General features: G+C 48.0%; 9 protein-coding genes across 9 annotated transcripts; 7 read left to right on the top strand and 2 right to left on the bottom strand.

The window, feature by feature from the left end:
• Positions 1 to 905: 905 nt before the first annotated feature.
• On the bottom strand, positions 906 to 3,194 carry T069G_10842 (dynamin family domain-containing protein; the record flags this gene model as incomplete). The annotated part of the gene is made up of 5 exons (XM_056178052.1): positions 906 to 2,330; positions 2,376 to 2,714; positions 2,769 to 2,789; positions 2,889 to 3,032; positions 3,090 to 3,194. The coding sequence occupies 5 exons, from the start codon at positions 3,192 to 3,194 to the stop codon at positions 906 to 908; spliced, it is 2,034 nt and encodes a 677-aa protein (XP_056024342.1).
• A 5,782-nt stretch (positions 3,195 to 8,976) lies between these two features.
• Positions 8,977 to 10,067, top strand: T069G_10841 (uncharacterized protein; the record flags this gene model as incomplete). The annotated part of the gene is made up of 3 exons (XM_056178051.1): positions 8,977 to 8,988; positions 9,063 to 9,693; positions 9,757 to 10,067. The coding sequence occupies 3 exons, from the start codon at positions 8,977 to 8,979 to the stop codon at positions 10,065 to 10,067; spliced, it is 954 nt and encodes a 317-aa protein (XP_056024341.1).
• A 1,626-nt stretch (positions 10,068 to 11,693) lies between these two features.
• T069G_10840 (CVNH domain-containing protein) lies at positions 11,694 to 12,002 on the top strand (the record flags this gene model as incomplete). The annotated part of the gene is made up of 1 exon (XM_056178050.1): positions 11,694 to 12,002. The coding sequence occupies one exon, from the start codon at positions 11,694 to 11,696 to the stop codon at positions 12,000 to 12,002; it is 309 nt and encodes a 102-aa protein (XP_056024340.1).
• A 750-nt stretch (positions 12,003 to 12,752) lies between these two features.
• On the top strand, positions 12,753 to 13,874 carry T069G_10839 (JAB1/Mov34/MPN/PAD-1 ubiquitin protease domain-containing protein; the record flags this gene model as incomplete). The annotated part of the gene is made up of 2 exons (XM_056178049.1): positions 12,753 to 12,780; positions 12,853 to 13,874. The coding sequence occupies 2 exons, from the start codon at positions 12,753 to 12,755 to the stop codon at positions 13,872 to 13,874; spliced, it is 1,050 nt and encodes a 349-aa protein (XP_056024339.1).
• Positions 13,875 to 15,509: 1,635 nt separating this feature from the next.
• Positions 15,510 to 16,877, top strand: T069G_10838 (uncharacterized protein; the record flags this gene model as incomplete). Its single annotated transcript, XM_056178048.1, has 5 exons — positions 15,510 to 15,781; positions 15,881 to 15,955; positions 16,007 to 16,529; positions 16,581 to 16,664; positions 16,719 to 16,877. The coding sequence occupies 5 exons, from the start codon at positions 15,510 to 15,512 to the stop codon at positions 16,875 to 16,877; spliced, it is 1,113 nt and encodes a 370-aa protein (XP_056024338.1).
• Positions 16,878 to 16,974: 97 nt separating this feature from the next.
• On the bottom strand, positions 16,975 to 17,970 carry T069G_10837 (short chain dehydrogenase domain-containing protein; the record flags this gene model as incomplete). Its single annotated transcript, XM_056178047.1, has 1 exon — positions 16,975 to 17,970. The coding sequence occupies one exon, from the start codon at positions 17,968 to 17,970 to the stop codon at positions 16,975 to 16,977; it is 996 nt and encodes a 331-aa protein (XP_056024337.1).
• A 2,305-nt stretch (positions 17,971 to 20,275) lies between these two features.
• Positions 20,276 to 21,370, top strand: T069G_10836 (ZIP zinc transporter domain-containing protein; the record flags this gene model as incomplete). Its single annotated transcript, XM_056178046.1, has 2 exons — positions 20,276 to 20,659; positions 20,711 to 21,370. The coding sequence occupies 2 exons, from the start codon at positions 20,276 to 20,278 to the stop codon at positions 21,368 to 21,370; spliced, it is 1,044 nt and encodes a 347-aa protein (XP_056024336.1).
• A 550-nt stretch (positions 21,371 to 21,920) lies between these two features.
• T069G_10835 (ribosomal protein s19e domain-containing protein) lies at positions 21,921 to 22,795 on the top strand (the record flags this gene model as incomplete). Its single annotated transcript, XM_056178045.1, has 3 exons — positions 21,921 to 21,953; positions 22,312 to 22,375; positions 22,443 to 22,795. 3 exons carry the CDS (start codon positions 21,921 to 21,923, stop codon positions 22,793 to 22,795), a joined length of 450 nt encoding a protein of 149 aa, XP_056024335.1.
• A 1,016-nt stretch (positions 22,796 to 23,811) lies between these two features.
• On the top strand, positions 23,812 to 25,329 carry T069G_10834 (uncharacterized protein; the record flags this gene model as incomplete). Its single annotated transcript, XM_056178044.1, has 1 exon — positions 23,812 to 25,329. One exon carries the CDS (start codon positions 23,812 to 23,814, stop codon positions 25,327 to 25,329), a length of 1,518 nt encoding a protein of 505 aa, XP_056024334.1.
• Between the last annotated feature and the right edge of the window lie 231 nt (positions 25,330 to 25,560).

The raw sequence follows: 25,560 nt of genomic DNA, 5'->3' as shown, positions 1-25,560 counted from the left end.
TGCAAATGTCGTCGTGGCCATCATCCATGGCATCGCATCCCTGATTACAATAACCAACATAAAAGACTTCTTCTTCAGAATCAAGACACTGGTAGAGAGCGTGGCCTGGATGATCGATGGCGCCTTGGCTGGGATCAAGGTCATTGGTTACGATGACAATAAGGTCGTTTTTACTCCAACCTGCAGTACGTGTTAGAAAGCCCACTACATTACAGATATTGTTCGAGCAGCTTCACCCATGTTTTCCAAAGCATATCCACAGTACAGGTGGCCGCTCAGGCAGCTCTGTCCATGAACCACGGTAGTCAGCCCTAAAAAAAATAGAGGCAAAGCGGAGAGAATTTGAGGAGACTTCATTTTATGTAAGGGCATAAAGTACAGCTCTCTGTCAAGTTATTGAGAAGGTGTATCGAAGCCGAGTGCCGAATTGAACGGGGCATTGTGCATTTAATACCTCTAGGCCTCAAGTAGTTGACCGCCATTCCTCCCTACTTGATCTTGTAAAGTTTCATTCATGATGTCTTACTTCTAGTGGGTAGTAACAAATGCAAGACATCTGGTAGAAGTCGAGACAAGCGTTCAGTGTAAATAGGGTCGCTTTGCGCACGGACCCCAAGGGATTTGTAGCCAGCATGAATACAGAGCAAAATGAAGAGAAGGGCAGGTATTCAAAACTTCACGCTGTGGATTATTTATCTGTTCAAAACTACAAATGAAATTCCACCTTGGAACAAAGATATTTCTTCTCCTTTACTCTTTCTCTCATCACAATATATGATCGCGTTGATTTGGTCGTAACAGTACCAGTTGCCATGACATTCCCCAACTTGAGCCCATTCTCGAATAAAACGATAGACTACCTTCCGACCTACTTTCCCAGTGATGTCCAAAATAGCGATTCGTAGCTAAGTTCGGAGGATCTTCAAGGCATTAGTCAAATCCGCAATCTTCTTCACATATCCTTGACGGCGCCTCTTAGCAGATCTGGTCTCACCAACAATCTGTTCAAGCTGCTCAGCTTCCAAGTCGATAACCCAAACCTGGGTAAAAACCTTCAAGGGACTGGAAGGGCAACGCAACAGGCAGTAGTCAACAGCGAGCTGAAAGACATTGTCGATGAACCGGTCAGCGGCTAGGCTGTAGTAGGCATGAAGAATATCATGAATCTCTTCTTGCAATTGCTCGACATTGCTTTTAACTTCGACAGCCTTGGCAATGTCGTCCAAATTAATCACGAACTGAGTCCCTCCAAATTGCTTGGTGTCCTTTCTAGCCTTGGGTCGCAGCGTTTCCGCGACTCGGTAGCCCCTGGCCTTTGACAAAGCTTGAGCAAACTGCTTGTTAAGAGTATAGGGTTGCTTGCGTTGCTCGACTTCGACCAACAGTATCGCTTGGTCCACTGCCTTCTTGTAGCCTTCCTTCAAGCTCTCTAGGATTGCGGTCCACACCTTGCTGCGAACTTGCTCTTCCGAGCAGACGGAACGGAGTGCGGCGGCGATGAAGCGATGGAGAGCGATGATGATTCTTCTCATGTAGATCTTCGTTATGTCTCCCCACTTACGCGACTGCTCTGCAAAAGCTGTGATAAGGAAGTTTGCGTTGAAGGTACCCAGGTCCAGGCCCCTAGATTGCAGGTAGACGCTATTGATCCATTCGCCAAAGTTGTCACACGGCACGGGCATGGATATCTTCTCCAGAGAAATGATGTCGGCAAGTTCAGCAAGTTCCTCCGGTGCAACATCATCCACTCTTGCCTTCTCGAGGAGCTCTCGCAGTTCGTTTACCATCAACCCGGCTTTATCATCACTATCATCAGGTGTCTCAACTTCTTCGGGCGGTTCTGCCGGTTCAAGCTTCTCAAAGTGTCGTGAATGGGCACTCTCGTGAAAATCAGCGCTGAAGACATCGGTAATGTTGACCACGTGAGTGATGAGGCGAAGCTCACCCTCGTTGAAACCCGAGTTGGCATTATAATCAGCCGTCAATGCTGCCCTGGTGCGATCCTGGAAAGCCTCAGCAATGCTACTAAGAAAACTTCGTTGCTCGCGCTCATCCTGACGAGGCGGTCCAAGGCTGTTTAGTTCTCTTTTGCATTCTCTGATTTGGTTGCTGACGTCTTGGATCAATGTAGGAAACTCTCGTCGGGTAATCTCAACCAAGAGTGACCTGAGCTGCTCTTTAAGGGCTACGATACCTACTCGATCTCGCGGAAGATCAGCCCATGGTTGCTTTCGGAAAATCTTGTCAAGTTCCGAAGGCCCTTCTAGGTCGCCGTTCGGTCCGCGATTTCGGACAAGGAAGTAGCCAAGATTGAGTGGCCGTTTCTTGCCCTGAACAAGGTCGCAGACAGCAACTTGCGCACTGGATTCAAGTACTAAATCAGGCTTGGTGAGAACACCGAGAGTGCGTTCGCCATTCTTGTCGTATTCTTCAGCAAGCTCCAAGATCTCTTGGGTGGCAATGTCGACATTGCTAGGCAGCACTGCCAAGATGATGGTGCGGCCATCTTTGATGTACCTCTTGACCAGGTCTCTCACCATGGCCATGTCGTCTTTGGTGGTTCCTTGCATAGTGGTGCGGAAAATTCCAGGAACATCGATGATGGTGAGATAGTCCTCGTTAGGTCCGCAAACCTCGATCTTAAGGACGTCCTCGCTGAACACGGTGCCGTTTCCCGTTGAGACATTAGCCCGTACACCCATTCTTTCATTGGCCTGATATTTCCTTAAGTTACTGGAGTTTGCCATAGTCATTCGAGTCTCACTCACCTTCTTCAAGATGTCTGCAAACTGTTCCCGAAATTCCAAGCTTGAATGCACCTGTTTGTGGAATCCCTCGACATGCTTCCGATGCTCTTCCGATGCGTGTGGCCCAGGAATAATGCGTACTTCAACAGAGTTGCTGATATCACGTCGCGAAGTGATTTGCGTTGCATAACGAGTGCAGAGGCTTTGGTCCTGAGGAAACGGAATGCCACTCAGGCTTTCTAACAAAGAGGATTTGCCAGAGCTTTGGTCTCCAACCACAACAAGCTATTTCACCTGTGAGCTTATGTAGAATCATACTACGCATCGAATTTCCGGACTTACCTGAGGGAGCGGCACATGTTGACCAATATTCGCATCGCGGAGCTTGTCGATTTTTTCAAGCAACACGGGGTTTGATAAAGTAATAATATCTTGACTGGCCGTCATTTTTGAATTTACGAGCAGAGTGATTGGTAGTAGAATGATGTTTTCCTGATGAAGATGAGGATTGGAAAAGCATTATCTTCGCAGGGAACCTGCGTTTAAATAGAAGAAGATTAAGGCAAGATTGACTATATTTTCAAAGTGTATCGTCTTCGCTATACGCGAAGGAATCGTCCGTTCAGTTAAGGCTATAACAAATGAGCAATCAGAAGCTGTGTCGTGGCAGTGCCTCCGCATTAATATACGGCTCGGCTCTCAGTTGGCTCTTTTCGAGGTTTAGTATATCTTGAAGAGCGTCGCCAGGCTGCCATATGCATGGTTATGCAAAAGTTTCAGTCACAAGAGCGAGAGGCTTCACCGAGAAAGAGATGAGTAAGGCAGATTGTCGTCACGCGATAGCCTGAGCGCATTTCTATTGATCCTGATATCAAACGCGAGAGGCCGTTAAGTGAGCCACACATGTGCACTCTCCCTCAATTGGCCAATTTTGAGGTTGCGTCTGCATCAAGCCCCACACAACATGTTTATTGAGTCGCCAAACAATATTCTTGTTCTGCAGTTAGGTCGATAAGGCCTGCAAGGCTGCATTTCTCTCCTCGTATTGGTCAGTTTTGAGGTTGCCTTCACATTCAGCCCCATACGACAGTGCCTAGGTGATAACCTGATGATGGATTATACACATTAGGCACAGCCTCATTGAGCGTGCAAGAGGCCAGCAGTTTGCCTCTGTGTTGATTTGAGTTAAGTCAGCCTAACAAAAGAACCGTTAGGCGAAAGGTATAAAGCCAAAGGTCATCTCGCTAAGGAAAGCGGTTCGAGTTTCTTTAGGCAACAGAAGCTCCCCCGCCTCAATTGATATACTTCATTTCCCATCAACAGTCCTGGGCTCGTATAAATTGTGAAGGGCCCAGGACTGCACAGTTCTCAACTTCCTTCTTTTAAACAGGAGCCGGGTCTCCTGTCCGTTGAGCAGGAGGCCCAAACCGCCTACCACTGTCAAGCAACAAGCCGCGTGCTTGTAGAGCTATATGTCAACCCACCTCCCATTACCGCTCGGACGACTACGATCCTTCAGCGCTCTCGTCAGAGAACTTCGAGTGTTTCTGCTGTAGTGGGTGGGGATGCAACGACACGTGCGAGATTTGTATCGTGCGCGAAAGTTCCCTACCACCCTCTACCCCCTCGTTTTTGTCAGAGAACGAGAGCGCCGACAGTGTCCATTCGGGATCAGGAGTTTTATATAGTGCTCAACAAGACATCTTCCCAGGCTATAACTGCCTTGACGACCACAATCTCCCTCACTCTCCTATACTGGATCCTGCTCATCCTTGGGATGAAAGCCAGCAGCAGCCCAACGACCCAACCTCAGCCGAAACAGCGGCAGGCCCTCGCCATGATAAAACGTCTCGCCACCGTTGTGATATTTGCAAGAAGAGCTTCGTTAACAACAGCGTCTTAAAGCGTCACTTCGAAACCGTACATGAACATGGTCAGGTCTATTGGGCGTGTACTGTAAAGAGCTGCAAGAAGTATGATCAAGCATACAATCGGAAAGATAATCTCATACGACATTGCAAGACGAAACACCCAACTGTGGATCTCAAGCATTTTGGTCTCTAATTATGCACGCATCTGCGTCTCTTTAGCTGGCAGGCAATGGTATAAAGCTCCTCAGGATCGAAGGGGTTTACAATGTCTTGTCATTGCGATACAGGGGTAAGATCGGCATTGCAGATCATAGCGCATAGCATTCTTTAAATTCTCCAGTCCGAAGCTGATAATTTCCGGATTTGCGAAGAGCTATGACTGTATTTCATTTAAGGCTAAATATTGAGATATGAATAAATGCTGCAGTATATCTATTATGCTTGATGTATTCTTGCGAATACACGTTGTGACCATCCACTTACCGCTCTCTGAAGGGGTGCACCATATAGTTCATGTATCTCCCTTATTTCTGAAATAATCCAGATTATCGGTGACATGGAGAGAACTTATAATTGCTTCCCAAATCCCCACTGAGATTTCTAGGAAAATGCTTGAGGTTGTTGTGCGTCGGTTATAAAAGAGAATTTGCTCTAACAGGCAATCTGAAGTAGAACAGGCTTGTGTCCTAAGAGAAGTTTGTGTCAACAGCCAGGAAATCTGTCTGTTTTATTTCATTTCATTATGCTTCTACTGATCTCACTATAAGTGTCGATATGTGCAAAAATTGTAATGGTTAATGTGATCAATAAATACGGCGACCTCATGAACTGTATGAGACACATTTCGTGAAGGGCCTGTCTTGGTTATTGATTACAAAAGGGTGAAGTAATATGTACATAGCATATAAATATTACCAAGCCGCTAGAGATGCTTCTTACCATTTCCATGAAGAAAACATATGTATCTTGCAACAGTTTGGAGCCGATATGTATCTCCTATTGACTACATCCCATATACGCGGGTCGACTTCACCACGGTCATACGTATTAATTCTGAGCCAAATTATCAGACCTTCATAGGGTAGGCCTCTTCCTAGGAACTCAAAAGTGCTGCAAGGGCATAGGTTGCGGATCCTTCTCACCTGGCACGTCCTTTGAACAGTCTTTCCAAATTGGGAGACAATCGCACCTTTCTGCGCTCTATGAAGGTCATTGAGAATCACCTTGAAGGAACTCTCTTTAAGATTAGCATGAAGTTGTTACATTACCCTTGGTCTTTTCTATACCAGAACGTGTTGCTGCATATATCCCCTGTTGCTTCTCATATTGGCTGGTCAAAGCAACCGTGAAGCCGCTGTCAGGATCGGCACCCACACGAAAGAACAAGCCAAATCAAGAGGTTTATTGGATATTTCTCTTCTCCATGAACCCCCTTTCTTGTCGGGAATCTGCGGTTAAAGGACTGTGCCCAGTCAAGCGCCCCACCTGTCAATGTCCGGAACCCCAGATCGGCCCACGAAAGACCGAGGTATTACTGAGAACCACACTTGAAATCGAGGCAGGGAATAGCGACTCCGTTATCAGATGCGTGTGGAAACTCTATATCATCACAATCATGGCCATATTGATTGTGATGTACTAATTGAAGTTATCGAGAGTAGACATTTGTGCAAGCTACGAATCAGATTAGAACGATAAAACGAAAGGAGAGAACTACAATACTTTATACCGTGGTAGAGACATACTTGGCTGACTGCTGTCAACGTCCAAAAAGGGTATCATTTCTCATTCCATCATTTAATCCCTGGTAGGTGGTAATGGAATCACATACAGGCGGGAAATACACAACAAAATCTGCCTCACCACCCCATGCACCCTCGTCCGGTCTCTTGGATTTATCCACGGGCCACCTTCCACCTACTTCTTTCATGTTTCTCGAAAGCGAACTTTTGGTTCAATTCATTCCATAATTCTCTCGGTGCTATCCTAGCTAGCTAGCTGTTTCAAGACCATGCGACCACCTGAGCCTGCAGGCGGAAGATGAGTTCAATTCAATACATCTTGCATGAAACTCGACAGTCTAAAGTACGTCAGAGTTCCTTATTCGAGAAATTGGAAACGAGGTCGTCACATTGAGTCATTCACTGTTACTGGCGCATCCAGCTTTGTTAACCGCGTTCTCGGTATTACACTTGAAAGCATTGAAATCCGAGAATGAAATTAATCCCCAATCGCGGCATTGAATAATGCTCCCACTAGAGATTACAGATAGGGGCAGTACCTGCATCAACCTGCACTAATGCAGATTGTTTTCTCTGCTATGCATTCACAGATATAGACCAGATGTGACTCCACCCACCTTTTGAATGAAGGATTCAATGAATCTCGGCAGAGCTGCTCTACCGAGCTAGAAATGAAGGAAATATGCACGTGAAATTACGCATCGATGGGAGGTGTCCTCTTGCTCCAATGATTGACGTTCTTCCATATCCGGAGTCATCGCTCTCGTTCCCTAGGGCATTATCAATAATGGAGACTTGTTTACGCGATGGATCGATGGTGTGAGCCCCTAGGACCACCCTTTAAGCGCCATTCTCAAGGGGCGATATCCGCGGTTAACACTACTCCATATGTCAATCGATGATGGAGGAGGGTCCGCGTGGCAAGCAAGGACTTGCCACAGAGTATCATCGCGTCAGCTCCGTCTTACCAGTAGATGACACGATGGTACCTGGTGTCGCCGATGAAAGCAGAAAGCGATCATATATGTCCCAAGAGCTGGACAACAACAAAACTGCTCAAACAGAAGCGAATGGGCTTGTATAAAACATTGTTCATATCTAATGCAAAAGGACTCACGGCCAAACTCCGAGCCCGGCGTTTGTTTGTAAGCCCAATCGTGGTTGGCTCATCTTGGTCGCCGACTCTATAAAAATAAAAATCCATGCATGGTATTATCTAATGCCACTTACATCCTACTAATCATTGGGCACCGTTCCTTTCCCCGGCAAAGCTGCCATGTCCTAAACGGCGACAGTTAGCGCGGCTAGTTTCAAAGCTTGCGAGAAACAAACGTTCTGGCCGACATGGATTTTCCCGCTCAATAGTAGCTCTTCGGCATAGCATTTGCTCTTCACGGTGAACAAGAAGAAGAGGCTGAAAAGGTCCACTTATCCTTCCCCTGTGCTAATTGATTACAGGGCTGTTGACCCACCCCCTTATTATTACTCGTACACGTTCGCGCCATTCTGGTGAGATACGACGGTGCTGGCGAGGCGTTTTTTAGACCGCGAACCTTGGAGTTGTTTATCAATCAGACGAAGAGTAACAAACAGCTCATGATCTTGCTTGACAACTTGTTTCTGAGCAGTACAATTCGGGCTAATGTGTGCTGCCGATCAATACCCACGTCTCAGACCAATTTCTCATAGCATCTGACCCTCACCACCTTCTAGCGCAACAGTATTCCGGAAATACATCCAACCAATGCAGCTAACCAAGTTTTTTTTTTCCCACGAGGGGAGTGTGACACGTTCATTTCAGATTTGGTGTTCTTGTGTCTGCTCAGCCATGTGAGTGGTCGACTCGGAAGAGGCTTGGGAGTGGCCCGGCTTTTCTATACTTAGGTGGCGACGTGATACCGGCAGGGGGTCCAACTAATCAATTACCAGAAACAGGCACAATCCCCCCATAAATCACAGAATAGTCGTGCTAGAAGCGGATAACCGGCGGAGCGGTCCAGGCAAGCGGTGCCAACCAGAGGCTATGTGCCGCACTAACATGAATCCCGGGGGTGGAAAGAATCTGCGGCGCCTTGTTAGAAGCGCAGCTTACATGGTCTCGTACGTTGTCAGTGTCAGCGCTAGCGAGAGACCTTGGATGTTTGGTAGAGTCGCGTGAAATCTCTGCCGCTCTAATGTTTTCTCATCAAAGAAGCTATCATAAATGTTGACTTGATGAATGGTTTGAAGTCCAAGAAGATGGATTGAATATGCAGCCGATTAGAATACTGGCTCAGCCTTGCTTTGAAAAATAGACCATTGTGAGCTATACTTGGACGCGGCGTCATGAAGATGTAGGGCTGAGCAGGGACCCCAACCTGTGGTTTGGAGGGAGGCAAACCGGAATCCTTGTGTGAGCAGGGTGGATTTCGAGGTGGAGGCTCTGAGATCCATGCCCTCCATCTCCTGATTGAACTGCTTGCAGCTTTTCAAGACGGTATGCCAGGTCTACTCCGTAAACAGCCGCCAAATCGTTCATAAGCTCGCTAGGCCCCCAGCTCACCCCCGTTCCCATGCAGAGCTCCTGTTTTCTTGGGGCTTGCTTGAATGTCTAGGGCATATCCTTACTCATATAAGATGGCACCTACTGTACGTTTGTAAAATGCCAAGTCATCCATTTAACACCACTGTGAAGTGTGTCGACTAACATGACTGCTGCCCAGTACGACGATTCACCTGAACTCGCCGAGGGCCACGACTTGCCCGAGGCCTATGTCAGCCACCCACCTCCGGAACAAGTCTGGTCTCCTCAGCCGTCTATCGCGCCGACTTATGTCTCTCAGCCCCCTGGAACTTATGGAAACAATGAGGGCTACACAAACACCGGCGCATACAGCACTACTGGAACGTACTCGGAGGCTGGAAAGAGCGCAGCGGCGGGTGCTGTAGGAGGCGTGACGGGAGCAGCAGCAACCGATGCTGGAACTGACGGAGCATACACCTCTCCCGAGTCCATTCACCCGGAAAAGAAGACGGCCACGACTGTTGGTGGAATTTCCCTGGTCCTCCTCCTCTCCATCATCATCGGTATTCTTGCGGCTGCGGTTATCGGACTGGCAGCTGGTACTGGTGTTGCAACCAATAACTACAACAATGCAAACTCCAAACTGGCAGCTCTAAGCTCCTCTCTGGCTGATGCCCAGGCTACATCTCCGCCCGACGCAGCCTGTGCCACTGGTACAGGCACTGCAGCTGCTGCTACCCCTTCTAGCACCTCTGCAATCTTCAACTCCCTCGACAACGGATGCACTGATGACCCGAACGGTGTTAATGGAACCGTTTACACCTCTGCATGTAAGCTATTGTCATACCTTTTACGATGCGTAACAAACTCAGTAACTAACCACTCATCTCCAGTCTTTGGCAAGCCGCATTTCACCATGTACTGCAACAAGGATACGAACAACCCTGCCATCTACTCTGTTTTCGCCAAGGACTTCAACGGCTGTATGGATGCTTGCGCCGCGTGGAACTCGTACAACACTACCACCAAGGGCACCTGTGTAGCCGTCTCGTTCATTCCCTCGTGGAGTTTCGCAAAGAACGCCCAGAGTGGCGGCGCTCCTGGAGACTGTTATCTCAAGTCCGGCACACTGTCATTTGCCCTCCTGAAAAACCCCAACATCGGGACGGAGTGCCACGCGGCTCTTCTTCTCAAGTCGTCGTAAAGATGATCACACACCAGTTCTCTGGTACAATGTTTCTTTTATTGATTAGGGGATGAAGAGAATTTCACAAACATCAATGTGGAAGACGTTAATAATGTAGGGAATGTTTGGAACTTCTTGTGACGAGCACGGCGTTGGATTATCAAATTGGGGGCCCAACTTGTGAAGATTGAATGAGATCTCCAAGTAATTTGCAATGTACTTTATACCATACCTATTCTTTTTGTTTTTTACAATTCTCAGGCTCTTCAATTTCACGTGAGCACTGACCGATTATGTCACAATATGTTAATGATTCGAGCTTCGAAAACTGCTTCTTAAACTCTGACCCACCTACAAAGAGCCACTTGTTAGTCCAGATGTCATGAGGGTCGTCTCCATCTCGGCAGTATCAGATTCGCGAAATTTGAGCATCGAGCGAGCAACAACAAGGGTATTAATATACTACACGCGGTACGGAGTAGTGGTAAATCATAAAAAATTAGAGCTATTCGTTTGTGCGATCGGGATCTATGGGACGAGGCTAACGGAGCATTGACTCGATCAAGAAAGTATGGGGTAACGGGAGCGGGCGCTAAATAACACCCACGACTCAAAGACAAAATATTGACGAATCTTATCAGATTGTGATGGCGGGAAGACTTCACTTCATGTGCGTGCGAGAGAGGTTCCAACTTTGGGAATCTCGATACTAGTTATGATTAATTATCTGCCGTGGCCCGAAGTGTCGCGCATGTTGCCCATTGTCCCAACTATACAAAGCGAACGCGCATCCAACATCTCAAGCTTGTGGGGAGCTATCCAAAAAAAACCACACACACACATATATATAATTCTTCAGAAAGCAGAAGTTCACCCGAATGCTGGCTTCCAAGTCCTACATATGCTAATATAGATTGAGCGTTTCTCATCCTACTCAACTGGACTTTCCATTGCGGCTGCAGAGTGCCGACAGGTAGCATTGAAGTATCGCATGGTGGAACGATGCTTGCCGGTGAGCCGAGCTGACACTCGGATCAACTTGAGTGAATTACCATCCAGTTTGCCATCAACACAGCCCCATGCGGATGGAGTCGCCAAGGGTGCCAATGGCCAAACGAATGAGGGGTAATGCTGCAGGGAAATGGAGATTCTGCAGAGAGTATCAATACGAGTACAATACTGCTATCACGGCGGGATATTGGATTTGTGGTAGCGAATAGGTAGTGCGGGCCAAGCTCGGTTTGTCGTTGTATTCCACTTCTACAGTGGAATTGCCAACTGTCATGTGAAGTCGGTTGGTAAAGAGAATAAACTTTTTCACATTCCTCTTCTTGGCAACTCCTTGGCTTTGTTGGCGCTTTGTGCCCACACGTGGAGCTTGCGCTGTCGATTCTGCCTTGTCCATGCCCGACAGGATAGAGGCCTCGTAACTCCGCAATAGATATCCCCTTTGTCTATACTAATCTTCATGCATGGAGCGGTGAGGGCGTGAAGTTGCACAAAGGTAGGATGACCCTCCCGCCTGGGCCTCTGGCACGAGCCAAGCTTAGTTATTATAAATAAGATTAACCCCTTCAACACTGCCCTTTTGCAACTCTTCTGAATCATCAACCAAGTCTTTGTCAACACCACAACCACTTCAAAATGTCCTTCTTTGAGTCTTCCCAGAATGTACGCCTTGAAGGCTCCTGCCTGATTGCTGACGTCTGCTGCGAGGACGGCTCTTGGACTGAGAGTGTACTTGACCTCAACAACCACGTTGGCAACAATGAAGGATTTTTTGAAATCGGAGGAAATGGCGTCTTTGATTCCGCTGATCAGGTGTCATGGAGACTTGACGGTACAACCATCATCACGTTGCTGTATCGGTCAGATGGAAGCTTCGGAGAAGAGCAGTTCCTCGACTTGAATAGCTATGTCTCTAATGAAAATGGCGTTCTCGTCTTCAAGTAAGTCTTTGCCGCAATCTTTGAGTTTTTTTCGTGTCTGGATGCTAAATGGTAAACAGCTATTAAAATGGTCATATGGCTATACAACAACACGGGAAAAAAATTATCTATCTGCTGGGAGGCTACTCCTAAAGGCGCAACGAAGAGATTACATGTATAAAAGCTTATTGTTAGTAGCTCAACGCATTGCTAGTAGCAACATTCGCCCTCTGTACTTAGACACTCGCAGAATAGACATTATCAAGACAAATCCATTGACTTGGAGGTCTCTTTGCTGTGTGTTCAAATTCACTCAACTTCTGAAAATAAAACAGTCGAAAAGGAATACCGCCGTGTGCAATAACACCTGTTTAAGAAGAGGTAGCTTTCTGTTAGTGTGATAGCGATTGCCTACTAGTAGGCTTGTGACTCGCCATCATTATGATCAGACAGGACAGTAACAAAACAAGATGTCATTTCTTTTCCAATTTCATTCAGAACTCAATCTTTCTTCTGTTCCCCACAAAGATAGACAAACGTGATAATTTGTAGGCACATTGATCAAGCCAGATCATTAGAGATAAATAGAGAGTACACAGGTACAAACAAATCGAATGGCACTCCCCACCAATCTTATCCCTTATCGATAAAGCATGTGCGATGTCTCCGGGCGGGGCACAGTCATTAGTATCACCATCCGTGACATTAAAGCTTCCCTCTGCACTGCCTGCTAAGCTACATCTTCACCTGCCAAACACCAGTGCGGCAGCCAAAGATGGAGGCCACAGCTCTTCGATCATGGGGTAAGTGATGACTTCCTTTTTAGACTTTTATATTCCGTGTACAGAAGCTGACATTTATGTGATGCGCGATAGAGCTGGACAACAACGTCCAGCTGGTTGACGCCAAACGAGATGCACTCTACAACTACGATGCCGATGTCCAAAGAGCCATAGCCGACGCTCGCCCGTGGATCAAGGATCCAAACTACTTCAAGTACGTGAGGATCAGCGCCGTCGCCCTGATCAAGATGACGATGCACGCGCGGTCTGGAGGCTCGCTGGAAGTCATGGGCCTGATGCAAGGCTACATCGATGGAGAAACCTTTGTGGTGACGGATGCTTTTCGACTGCCTGTCGAAGGCACCGAGACTCGAGTCAACGCACAGAACGAAGCGAACGAATACTTGATCGAATATCTTGATCTCAGCCGCGCGCAGGGCAGACAAGAGAATGTCGTTGGGTGGTATCACAGCCATCCTGGATACGGATGCTGGTTGAGTGGCATCGATGTCGAGACAGAGGCTCTGCAGCAGCAGTTCCAGGATCCTTTCTTGGCTGTGGTCATTGATCCCGATCGCACCATCAGCGCCGGAAAGGTTGAGATTGGGGCGTTCCGCACTTATCCCGCTAACTACAAACCGGAGGGTGCCGCTGGATATTCATCAGACGGATTCCAGGCAGTCCCCTTGGACAAGGCCGCCGAGTTTGGTGCTCACTCTAGCCGATACTACAGTCTCGATGTTTCCCATTTCAAGAGTACATTGGACTCTCATCTACTGGAGCTCCTGTGGCATAAATACTGGGTGCAGACACTGAGCCAGAGCCCTCTGCTGACGAATCGCGACTTTGGTAGTAAGCAAATGCTGGACCTCAGCTCCAAACTCAAGGAAGCAACCTCCAATATAATGAGATCCAGGGTATCTCAGGCTGCAATGGTGGGTGGAAAGGGCACTGACAAGGCGGTGGAAAAGCTTGCTCAGGACTCAAACTTGGTTGCCATGAAGGAGTTGTCTGGATTGATGGCAGCCGAGATCAAGGCAAAGGTGTTTAATGACTTGGGCACTCCATCAGCAGCACCAAAGGCAACGGCAACAGGCGAAGCAGCCAGCAGCTAGCTGCATTCCTGCATATCATGTTTACGTGTTAACGGACCAACTAGAAGGCGTTTTCGAGCAGAATATAATGGATTTTGATCTTTTCTTTTCTTTTAAACTCTATGGGATGCATGATTGTTCCAATCTTCTTGAGTGACGCTCTCTCTGACTTAAATCCAGGGAGCTGGTTGTAACGTTGTGGTGCATACAGGGCGGTAACCAACTCAATGCCGGTCAAACTCTCATCCGAAGGCAACATCCCATGACCATGAATCAACTGACCGCTCTTACTATCTCCCCCATGTTACAGACGTCCTTTCCGATCAGGCCGGACTGAAACGAGAGGAAAGTGTGTAAGTACGTAGTCACAGATATGCAAGGGTAAATCGACATGCTTAATATGGAACTTGAAAGACAAAACATCACCAAGTAAGGCGGCGGGCATTTTTCCGCCGGCTCAATTATAGTCCCAGTCCTGGTATATTTATAACAACAGATGTCATTCTTTAAGCAGATGATTAGGGCAGATGAATGCATGTATATATAGCAGAGCCAGTCAATTGAATCCTTCCAACACCGGAACTACTCTCTTTCTTCTCAAGAACTATTACAGCTTTCAAGGCGATTCTGCCCTCTCAAATTATTCATTATGAAGACTTTCAACTGGATCACATTTTACGTATTGGCATTATCTGCTACATTGTGCAATGCCCAGCTGGACAACTTTCCTTCTGTCTACGATGATGTATGTTCTAAATCCATCCTGAGCAACTGCTTGTAGCACGCTAACATTTTCTCGCAACCAGCAAATTGCAGGAGTAAGTTTCAGAATGTGAACCATCATAACTTCATATTGTTCTTGTACTAAAACCAAACAAAGGGATCACCCGATGGGAAATTGACATGCTGTCCTGCGGGATGTATCACTTGCCAAGATCCGGTAAGAGGGAGCTGTTGAGCAGCCGTCCTTTCATACCTTGCTCTTGCTAATATCTTGAAAATAGAGCGGTCCTCTTGGATAAATACTGGCGTATTGTTTCAAATCAGGAAGGAGGAGTTGTATTAGCGGGGGAGACTGGGGTAATGTAGTATTCAGTAAACTTTGATAGAAATAAACTGTCAAGACAAATTGATTCAAGGAACATAACACTATGATTATTCAAATCTCTGAAAATATCATGTATGTGACGAAGTTATTTGTTAGCAGTCATTTGAGCACTTGTATGGAATTTCCTTTATATAGCGAGAAGTTATCCGCAGATTCAACCTAACAAGTACGCACTTTGCGGGTCAAGGAGTACACCCCTTTCGGTTTCCACAGGCATATATCGAGGGAAATAACCTGAAGATGAAAATATACTCGTTATACTCACGTTTCTCGTGATTATCAATCACGGCCGCCCCTTTAACTGAAGTCTGAGTTGGCATTATAAAAGCAAAAGTAATTGTTTGCTGACGGAGTCCGCATGTAAGTGGGCTGCGGTAAATTTCCCGCCTGGTAAAATATGCAGCGGACAATAACTACTCCCCGAAGGCTCCCCATCCAGTGATCTTTCATGGTTTCACTGAACCATATAAACACTGATATTTCTTTACCATGGTTTTTTCTCATGCTACTAATGGAAAAGCAAATCGTATGCTCTTTCAATCGCAACAATGTCTCATCGCTTTCTCTTACAGCTCTTGTTGGCCACACTGGCGGTTTCCGCCAACTTTCCCTTCAAAGCCAAGTTTGGAACCAGTCCTGCCCCCTTTTTGATCGATGTAGATCCTTCTTTTATCGAAGAAACGAGAGTCAAAGCCTCTCTAGCCCGAATTGCTACAGACCTCGTTCAGCATGTTCCGCAGGATGGCCCTCCTGCCGAGAACATTACCGCAATTAAAGATTATTGGACTCACAGCTACAACTGGAATGAGACGCAGAAAAGGTTGAATGATCATTTGCCACAGTTTACAACTACAATCGATGGCGCTGGGAACTACTCGCACCCAATCCCACTTCACTTTGTTCACCGACAATCCTCCAGAAAAGACGCCATCCCGCTGCTGTTTGTACACGGCTACCCAGGGTCTATCATAGAGGTAGAACGCGTGATTGACGGGTACACAAATCCTCCCAGCAATGAAACGGCATTTCATGTGGTGGCTCCTAGCCTACCTGGGTTCGGCTTCTCGCCGGCTCCCGAATATCCCGGCTTGGGACTACGAGAGTCTGGTCAAGCATTTCACAAATTAATGCTGCAGCTAGGATACAACAAGTACATCGTTCATGGCGGTGACCTTGGCTCCCACACCGTACGATACATGGCCATCGATCAACCGGAGAGCGTTCGAGCACTACATACCAACTTGTGGTATCAAGTCCCCAACCAGCAAGACATGGACAATTTCAACGCCAAAAATTCCACGGCAGAGGAGGCTTTTCTCATCAACGTGCTAGCAACGTTTAGGATTACGCTTCTAGGACAACGGCAAGTCTTTGGGAACGAGCCTCTGCAGTGGGCATACGCTCAAACGGATAGCCCGGTGGGCTGTGCGGCATGGATACTCACCGAGTTGAAAGGTGGCAGCCCGTCGTACGACTGGACGTTGGATGAAATCATTTCATGGACCATGCTATTATATATACAGGGGCCCTTTGGCAGCGCCAGAATGTACAAGGAGCTTTCGTTACGGGTAGGTTCTCCCTTAGAGAGAGGTCTCTGGGTAGTTACTCATTGGAAATAGGGACAAAATCCATGGTCTGGCAAGTTTGACTACATTCACCAGCCAGTGGGCATCACTCAATTTGCCGAGCAAGGTTTTATCACGGTCAGTCAAGTGTATTTGATACGTCTAGTCGCAAAGTCTCTAACATTTCAATAGCCGGAAGATTGGGCACGCCGCCAGGGAAACATTGTCTTCTTCAACCACTACTCTTCCGGCGGTCATTTCGCTTCCTGGGACTCCCCAACCGAGCTTGTGGCAGACGCGCGAGAGTTTATAAGGCCTGGCACCGCAGCATGGGATGCCTATCAGAAATAAAGAGTCTCAGATTCTAAGAGGGGGGATATCAGTCTGTCAAATGATTAAACTATCATAGTGGTAAACATTAAACTTTTGTAGTATAAGCCCAAGTGACTTATAGATATGGTTGAAGAACTTTTTGCGTGTGATCCCAAATCTTTTCTTGTGACGATTCCCGAAGTCCAGGCAATGCTTTAGCATTCGGAGTGCAGTCGCAGTTGTAGCTGACGAGAAATAGTCCATCTTCCGACTTTTCGAGGGAGTTGACTCCCTTCTTCCCTCCCCATGGTATACCACGACCACCAAATGCAGCACTGGTACATTGAAACAGGTTCCTCTGCCCAGACTCCTCGTCGCTAAACCCAAATAGATAGATGATTGGCTCGAGGACAAACCAAAAGATTCGAGCTACAATCGAGCCTTCATCCCAGCCCCTCCTCACGTTTCCCGTGCTGACCCATCCGGGCCAGGAGTGGATGAACGTCACATTAGGATTTTGGATGGCCAGCTTCTCCAGATAGGCCGTGTTCATAGTTACGTATTGTATTTGTGCTTTAATGCCGCTGAAATTTCCGGGATTCTTCAAGTCCAGGTCATCCACATTGACACTTGACTTCTCCAGCCCACCGCCCAGGACACTGATGACCCTGGGAGCCTCAGATGCACCTAGGACAGGAAGAAGATGATGGATGAACAGCATCCGCGAATAATATTCCAAGCTCTGTGCGACTTCCACCCCCTCACTAGTCTCCTTCCGCGTACCGAATGGCGCATAGCCCGCTGTAAGAAACAGCAAATCGACGCGTGATTCCGTCTTTTTGATGAGCTCGCATATTCTCTTGACTTCAGCGAGAAGCGAGGCCTCGCCCTCGGTCCAAACGATTTCCGCCTTGGGGTTGATGGCGTTTAGCTCTTGGATAAAAGCGCGCGCGGACTCTTCAGAGCTCTTGCGTCCGACGAGGTAGATTCTCACGCTGGCACCCGTGGACACAAGGGCTTTGATTGTAAACTTTCCGATGCCTGATGTGCCGCCGACGAAAACGGAGACACGGGGTGCCGTTGCGTCGTTGATGAGTGCGTTGGAGGCTTGTACTTCTTTGTAGGAAACCATTATGAACGGTGAGTGATCTCTGCCGATAGATTCGCTTGATGAAGATTAGACGTTTTGATGAGTTTTGTAGCTTGTCGTGAACCGCGAAGGATGCTCTCTGCCTGGAGTCGTCCTCCGCTCCGCAGGCCAGGCGGGATTCGGACACGCGGACTTGCAATTGTTTTCCGCCAACGCCATTGTCTGCATCGTATCATGTGATCAGGGGTAGTCTAATTGTTTGGGGTTCTAACATTGAGTGATGCATATTCTGTTTCTGCGTATTCCAGTGGTATTTGAAGCTGAAGAGGAATAAAAAACACTCCCCAGCATCATCTACATGTTGTTTAGGGTAGCTGATCTGGAGCACATCTGTAATATCGACCCCACAGTTACCGAGTCTGGAAGGCTGTCAAGGTTGTGTAATCATTCATGCACATACTCGTACACTGCCAAGTGGAGGACAGAAAAACCGCGACCGAGAAGATTTCGAGCACCCGCAAGTTAAATCATACGCCTACAAAAGGAATTACTACTAGGTATATCTACATTTCCCTATTAACTGCTACTATATCTATATTTCCCTATTAACTGCTACTATGTCTATATTTCCCTATTAACTGCTACTATGTCTATATTTTTCTAGTAAATGCCAAGTTATATCGTAAAGTCCGGGTGCTGGCAGAACAGGCGTTCCCCTGCAAAAGCAGTACTCGATGAGTTGATTAGGTGCACATATTGCTGAATGTATGTACCTATTCATTTTGCGGTCTCACTTTTTCTGACCTCCGCTTGACTGCATATTGTTGGTATCTGTGCGTGGATGCTTGTCAAAGTGCACGCTAGTAACAATACAGCCGCATGAAGATTTTCTCCAGAATGTATCTTTGCGTTGTTAGGCATTTCGTTATCTACAGTTGAGCGGCATGATTTGATACATGTTCCGCCGCTTCCATTCATGAGAACCTTGATGGTCCAGGCTGATTCTTGGTTCGTCAGCAAAAAGGCTGGTGGTGGGGCTACCGTGACGAATCACCGCCGGCGTAATTTAACAATTCGATAAAGCTCCCAGCCAAGGTACCCGTCATCACGACTCACTCACATGTGCGGCCGCCGAGAACTGCGATTGCGCCTCGTGACTGCAGCGACGATGCTCACCAGATATCCCCCGCAGACTCGACAGCCTGGTGATTCGGACAGCTGGGCTTGGTGATTTGTGATTCGCGAATAGAAGAAGAGAAATGCGCCACTGCTCGTCGTTCTTGTCGTCTTGGGGGTGTTTGGACCCCTTTTCGTTGTGAGGCCAAGATGGACGCATGGTGGAAAGAGAACCTCCCATTTGTTCAGTAACGATGCCTTCGTTCGAGATCGAGTGCCCCCGTGGTGATGCTGTGATCCAGTGAGAGCCTCACTATCGCCGATTCCAGGTATTACAAATTGCAGCCGCCCGTCTTCTCTTGCACCCGGGAGATTTGGTGGAGCATTTACCGACAGAGACCATCAAGGTTCTCAGCACACCTTTGACGTCTGCGGGGCTAAAAATAAGACGCCTTTTTCTCCCTCCCCAGAGTATCAAGTCCTGTTTCTCTTCATTTTCTCACTAAAATCGCACCGAGGCGCTCGTTTTGAGTGTTCCATGTCCATTGCCGCGTTCTCTCAGCATTCTATACGATTTCCGTTTTCGTCTTGAGGCGTGCTGCATTTGCCTTTGCCCCTGGTCCACATCTTACTTCTCCTTTATCGCACACTCCGAGTCCCCAAGCCAGAACTCAAACCTTTTGCGACTGGCCAACCTCACTTCTCAGCCCTTTTACTGTAGATATTCAGTCGGGAAACTCTCTGGAGAGACCTTGGACACCGGGATTCTCTTCTTCTCATTTAATTGTCGAAGCGCCGTTTTCTTCCTCGACTGGAGCATCTTCGTTCTTGCCTCACTGCCAGGGTGACGACTGACGGAACTTTCCGCATCTGTGCGACATCTTGCGCGGCTTGACATCTTGCGAGCATCTTCTTGTCGACAGTCTTTTCTTATTTCCATTTTCTATACTGCCTATCGAGAGCAAGTTTCACTAGAAGATTGGCGCACGCATACTTCCTTTCCTTGGACGCGCCGTTTCTCCTCAGCCTCGAAGATAACATATACCGGTTACCTTTCTGGAGCGCAAATAATATCTTCAAAGAGGCTTATGATCCATTTATGCTTTGACAGGACTCGATAAATAGTGAGCATCCCGCGCTCACCTGTCGCCTCTGGTTTGCGAATCTGCTACATCAAAAAAGACTGGACATTCACTACTTTCGTGGCAACAATAGCAGCACACAAATAACCATGGCGGACAGCGACAATGCTTGTAACGGAGATGTTGTTGATCTCACCAACCGCGGGCTGCGTATCGGCTCCATCTTCATCGTTATGGCGGCCGCAACCTTTGGCGCATTTGCACCCATCCTCCTCGCTAGACAACAGAAGATGCATGTGCCCAAATTCACATTCTTTATCTGCAAATACGTCGGTACTGGAGTCATCATTGCTACTGCCTGGATGCACCTGTTAGACCCAGCCGTGGATAATCTATCAGACCCCTGCCTTGAGCCGCGACTGGGCGACTATCCGTGGGCGCTATGCATCAGTTTGATGACGGTCATGGTCATGTTTTTCGTTGAGCTTCTTGCTGCAAGAATCGGGGAGGATGAAGATGGACACAGCCACTCGGTGGGCTCAGACAGCGATTCTGACCCGTCACTGACCGTACTATCCGGGAAGAAATTACAAGAGAAGGACACACTCGCGGTAGCCTGTCCCCACGACCTCGAGAGGGGTGTCTTGCGGGGGCCGGATCCTAAGAATATTCCTGGCCTTCCCGATGATGTGAGCTATCCACCTGGTGGTGAAGATCACCTCGCACACGGCCACGAGCATGATGACGGCGACTCTCACGGCGGCCTCGCAGGCCAGCTCACCGCCATCTTTGTCCTCGAGTTTGGTGTTGTCTTTCACAGTGTGTTCATTGGACTCACTCTCGGTACGACGCAGGATCTGGTTGTTCTCCTTGTTGTACTTGTTTTCCATCAGATGTTTGAGGGCCTCGGTTTGGGGTCTCGGCTAGCAACAGCGCCCTGGCCTAAGAATAAGCAGTGGATGCCCTATCTGCTTGGCTTCATCTTTGCCATTTCAACTCCAATCGGCACGGCGGCCGGTATAGGGGCAAGACCTAACAACGCCAATACCCAGAAATTGGTGAATGGCATCTTTGACTCTATTAGCGCGGGCATCCTCATGTACACCGGACTGGTTGAGCTCCTCGCACATGAGTTCATGTTCAACCCTCACATGCGCAAAGCACCATTGAAGATTCAGCTCTTTGCTTTTGGATGTGTGGCTGTTGGAGTTGCAATCATGTCTTTGTTGGCAAAATGGGCGTAATGTGAAAAGTTTTTGGATATTTTGTCTTTCGTTTTCAGTCATGATTGTATGGATATGTAGGAGTATAACGGGTTATCTCGGATGGTCTGGTTCCTAGAGGGCGCATCGGTCACTTGGGTTTGGAGTTGGTAAAAGAAATAGATTTAGATCTGTATAATAGTCTATAGGCTTTTCAACATGATATATAACTTCACCAACTTGTTTATGTTCCTATCATAAACGTTATGTAGTTCAACTTGCATCGAATCAGCATTCAAGGCTTCAATGTTGTAGCAACTAGCCGATATTATTCCGATAGCCAGTATGAGAGCTTGGCGCGAAGAGTTATAGTGGCTGATGCACGTGGCTGAATCCTTAGTCATCATTTCATTTTTCATTTTTGGCTAACCACAGTTCAGCCCGTTCGCGCTAGGGTCAAAGCCCTAGACCAACCAAAGTCCACTGCAACTCGTGCGTGTTCAATCTAGACGAACTTTCTTTGACCTCACGCCCAGTCAATTGTCCACCAGCTTCACCATCTCCCCAACCAACCCCATCCAACACCGTTAAAATGGCCGGCGGAATCACCGTTCGCGATGTCGATGTAGGTCCTCCTTGAAACACATTGAAATCATAAAATCTAGGATTTCCCCCCTTCACGATCACCTCTCGACGATCTCGCAACTTGGTCCCGAAGAAACAAAAAAATTATCCTCGAAACCTCCGACGCGGCGATGTTGTGGTCTGGCTCCGACGAGCCGCAGCGGCCTGCGTTTGATCTGAATACAATGCATTGAGAAAGAACCAGCTGCCTGAGCCTCGGACCAGCTGCATACAAAGCTGTGTATAAGCGTGGCATATATGTGGAAAAAAATTCTTTGAGGGATCTAGGAGCAGGCGCGAGGGAGTCGCAAGACTTCTGACGACGGAATATTTGCTAATGGGTCCTTTTCTGTAATCAGGCGCAAAAGTTCATCACTGCCTATGCTGCTTTCTTGAAGCGTCAGGGCAAGCTGCCCATCCCTGGTAAGTTTTTCACTTGTTTAGTTGATCGCATAAAATATAGGCGCGCATATACTGACACTGTTAAAAGGTTGGGTTGACACCGTCAAGACTGGTCCCGCCAAGGAGCTGCCTCCCCAGGACATTGACTGGTTCTACGTCCGTGCCGCCTCCGTCGCCCGCCACGTCTACCTCCGCAAGACCGTCGGTGTTGGCCGTCTCCGCAAGGTTCACGGCACTGCCAAGAACCGTGGCAACCGCCCCAGCCACCACGTCGATGCCTCCGGCTCCGTCGACCGCAAGGTCCTCCAGGCCCTCGAGAAGATTGGCGTCGTTGAGCAGGACGAGGACAAGGGTGGCCGCCGTATCACCCAGTCCGGCCAGCGTGATTTGGACCGAATTGCCCAGACCACCGCTGAGGCCGAGGAGGAGGATGAGGAGTAAATCAAAATAAAAAAAGTCTTTTTTTGCTTTTCTCTTACAACTGTCATGGATGGCGGCATTGGAATGGGCGTACGGTCTTAGTGTTTGAGATGTATGAACAAGATTCCCTCTGGTTTTGGGCTTTCGGTTACCAAACTGGACGTGCCACAGCCGTCTCTTGATCTATATTGAGTTCCAACTTGATGTGATGTCTATGTGTTTGGCTGTTGACAAGCAGACAGCTACGTAGAGCAATCCCAGTAATGATTGCGTTGCCATCTTGCCCAGTTCATGATGGATAAGTCTGCTGTATTGATGACTAAGCCAAACCAACTGCAATCAATATCAGACCCAAAACACCAAGCTCTTTCCCACGACAGACTTCACGATACTCTTACTTGATCACGTATTCGCACTCGTTATCATAACAACTCTCATACACATCAATTGCTTCAATATCCACTTCAAGAAAGCTCCGTATCTTCACACGATGGCAAATCATATTACTATTTTCCAAACTCGCCTTTGGCATTTCGGCGCCATGTTCGTTGACAGCCCTTTTGTTACACATGGAATCACATTCGTTGCCCCGGCAAAGTGAAGACCATTGTTTAATAGCTATCCCTATTGCCCAAGCAACCAATTCATCATGCACCTATTTGAGAGAAATCACCGCATGTGCTCCTCGAGCAACGATTTCAAACACAGCACAACCTCCCTTTCTAGGTGGAGAGGCAGGATATTCGCTTGACCGCATGCAGAGCAGTGTTACCGCAGGTCATTGCGCTGTTAAAAGATTTCCCATCGATATCAAGCCTCCCAGAAGATTTGAGCGGCACAACTATCGTGAAGCTCTCATCACCCTTTGCTCGTGAGATACTTTGGGTGAGTGTGATGCCATCATCACCACATATTTCTCGCTCAAGAGTCAAGGGATTTGAGCTGATACGATGACAGCAGCTTTATAACCTACGGATTCTTCGAATGTGAAACCTCCTTCAAACCTCTACAACTCACAGCATCGCCTTGATGCCATAATGGAGGCGATCGCTGAAGAAGAGTCGCCACAACCAAGGCAACTCCCCGAGTTTGACGCTGCTTTTCGGGATGCGGCATCTTCCTGTTATTTCCATCACATCATCGATGTCGATGACGCTACCCTCCGCGTTGAAGTGCTTGGTCCAAACCTCGCCTACACTTTCCGACACGAGCGCGCAAAGGAGCTACGTTTGGCCGCTTCCGTCATCTCGAAGCGTCTGGAGGCCAAAGTCACGGGGTTCCTCGCCCTTCGGACTGGCAGAAACCAGAAGCGAGTTGTCTTGGCCTGGGCACAGAGCGGGCATGGGATCAGCCGTCTAGGCGACCTGCTCGATCCCGATCCGAGTGTGCTTCCCAACGACTTATGGACGAAGAGGGCCATCAACATGGGCCGCGCTCTCTCTCTGCGCATGAACCGGCCCTACGATGGGATCGTCACTCGAACTATGGGTGTAAGAATGGATGGCGTATTTCAGGGCAGCCACGTCGAAGTGAAGCTCGCGGTACATGCCATTTGCATCTTGCTGAGTAGCTTTGGCATCACACAAGACCTGGATAACGTTTCGCCTGAGCACCTGAGGGCGCTAAGACAGGCATCTTGGGACGACGGCTCGAAGCCTGCATTCGAAATATACTTTTCGCGCAAAAACTGTTCTTTCTGCGGCAAGTTTGTCAGGAGGCTGCAGAATGCTACGGGAATCACCCTCAAACTTATATGGAGAGACCGGCTGGTGAAAAAGGTGTATGAAAACAGGAGAATGGACAGCAGTCGGGCAAATCCTCCGCAGTCGCAAGATGCCATTCAACCCGACTCCGACACTGTTATGACAGATGACGTCCATGTTATTGAGACTATCGATCTCTCTAGCAACCACCCCATGAATTCCGAGGTTGTCAATCTCACTGTCGACAGCAACACCATCTCCGACTCGCCCACGCCCGAACCAGAATTCAACACACGCGCCCCGACGGACACATATATCGAAGGCCTGGCATATTGTGTCGGCCAAATCGACGAGTGCCCCGCAAGCGCCCGAGATGCCATCCTGGCTCTTGCCGCTCAACAGCAGCAGCAGCGCAAGGCCACAAACCTCGAGAACATCAACAAGCCACTTCCCGCTACGCCTGAGATTGCGCCCCCTGGATACGCTGCGGCTGCTTCTGCAGAATCAGAAGACGCAGTGGCTATGGAGACGGTAGAAGCTGCACTCGCGACGAATCCCATGCTTACACCACCACCTAGCGGTGGCAGACAACAACGCGCCCGTGCCAATAGCAGCAGACCAAGAATTTCCCGAAACTACACTTGGACTCGCGATGCTCGCTCACAAGCACCTCCTGTACGAAAGGAACAGGTAACGCCGACTCGTCTTCCGAGTACTCACCGCGTCTCGGGTAAAGATGGTGGAGGACTGAGAATCTTTACGGCTGCTCCTCATCCTCAAGGTAGGAGGGGGTCGACTATGTGGATCGAGCTGCCATCTCGCCGGTACTCTGAGTCTCCCGAGCCTTTTTGAGTGCTGGCGAAAGTACATTACACCTGGAAAGGGGAATCTGAATGTGATGTGAAATCATTGTTATCAGTTTTCATGTCTGTACTACCAGAGGCAATTTCTTCATCTTCATCTTTATTATTACTATGCTTTTACGATGCATACCTTATTCTGCTCACGGAACATATATACACAACTCAGTCCCATATCATTACTTAGCTTAGTTTTCTTAACAAATCCTACTCTATTTCCCAA

This window comes from Trichoderma breve (genome assembly GCF_028502605.1).
Source record: "Trichoderma breve strain T069 chromosome 7 map unlocalized scaffold00007, whole genome shotgun sequence".
Classification (NCBI taxonomy): domain Eukaryota; kingdom Fungi; phylum Ascomycota; class Sordariomycetes; order Hypocreales; family Hypocreaceae; genus Trichoderma; species Trichoderma breve.
This window is presented reverse-complemented; position numbering and strand designations above follow the sequence as displayed.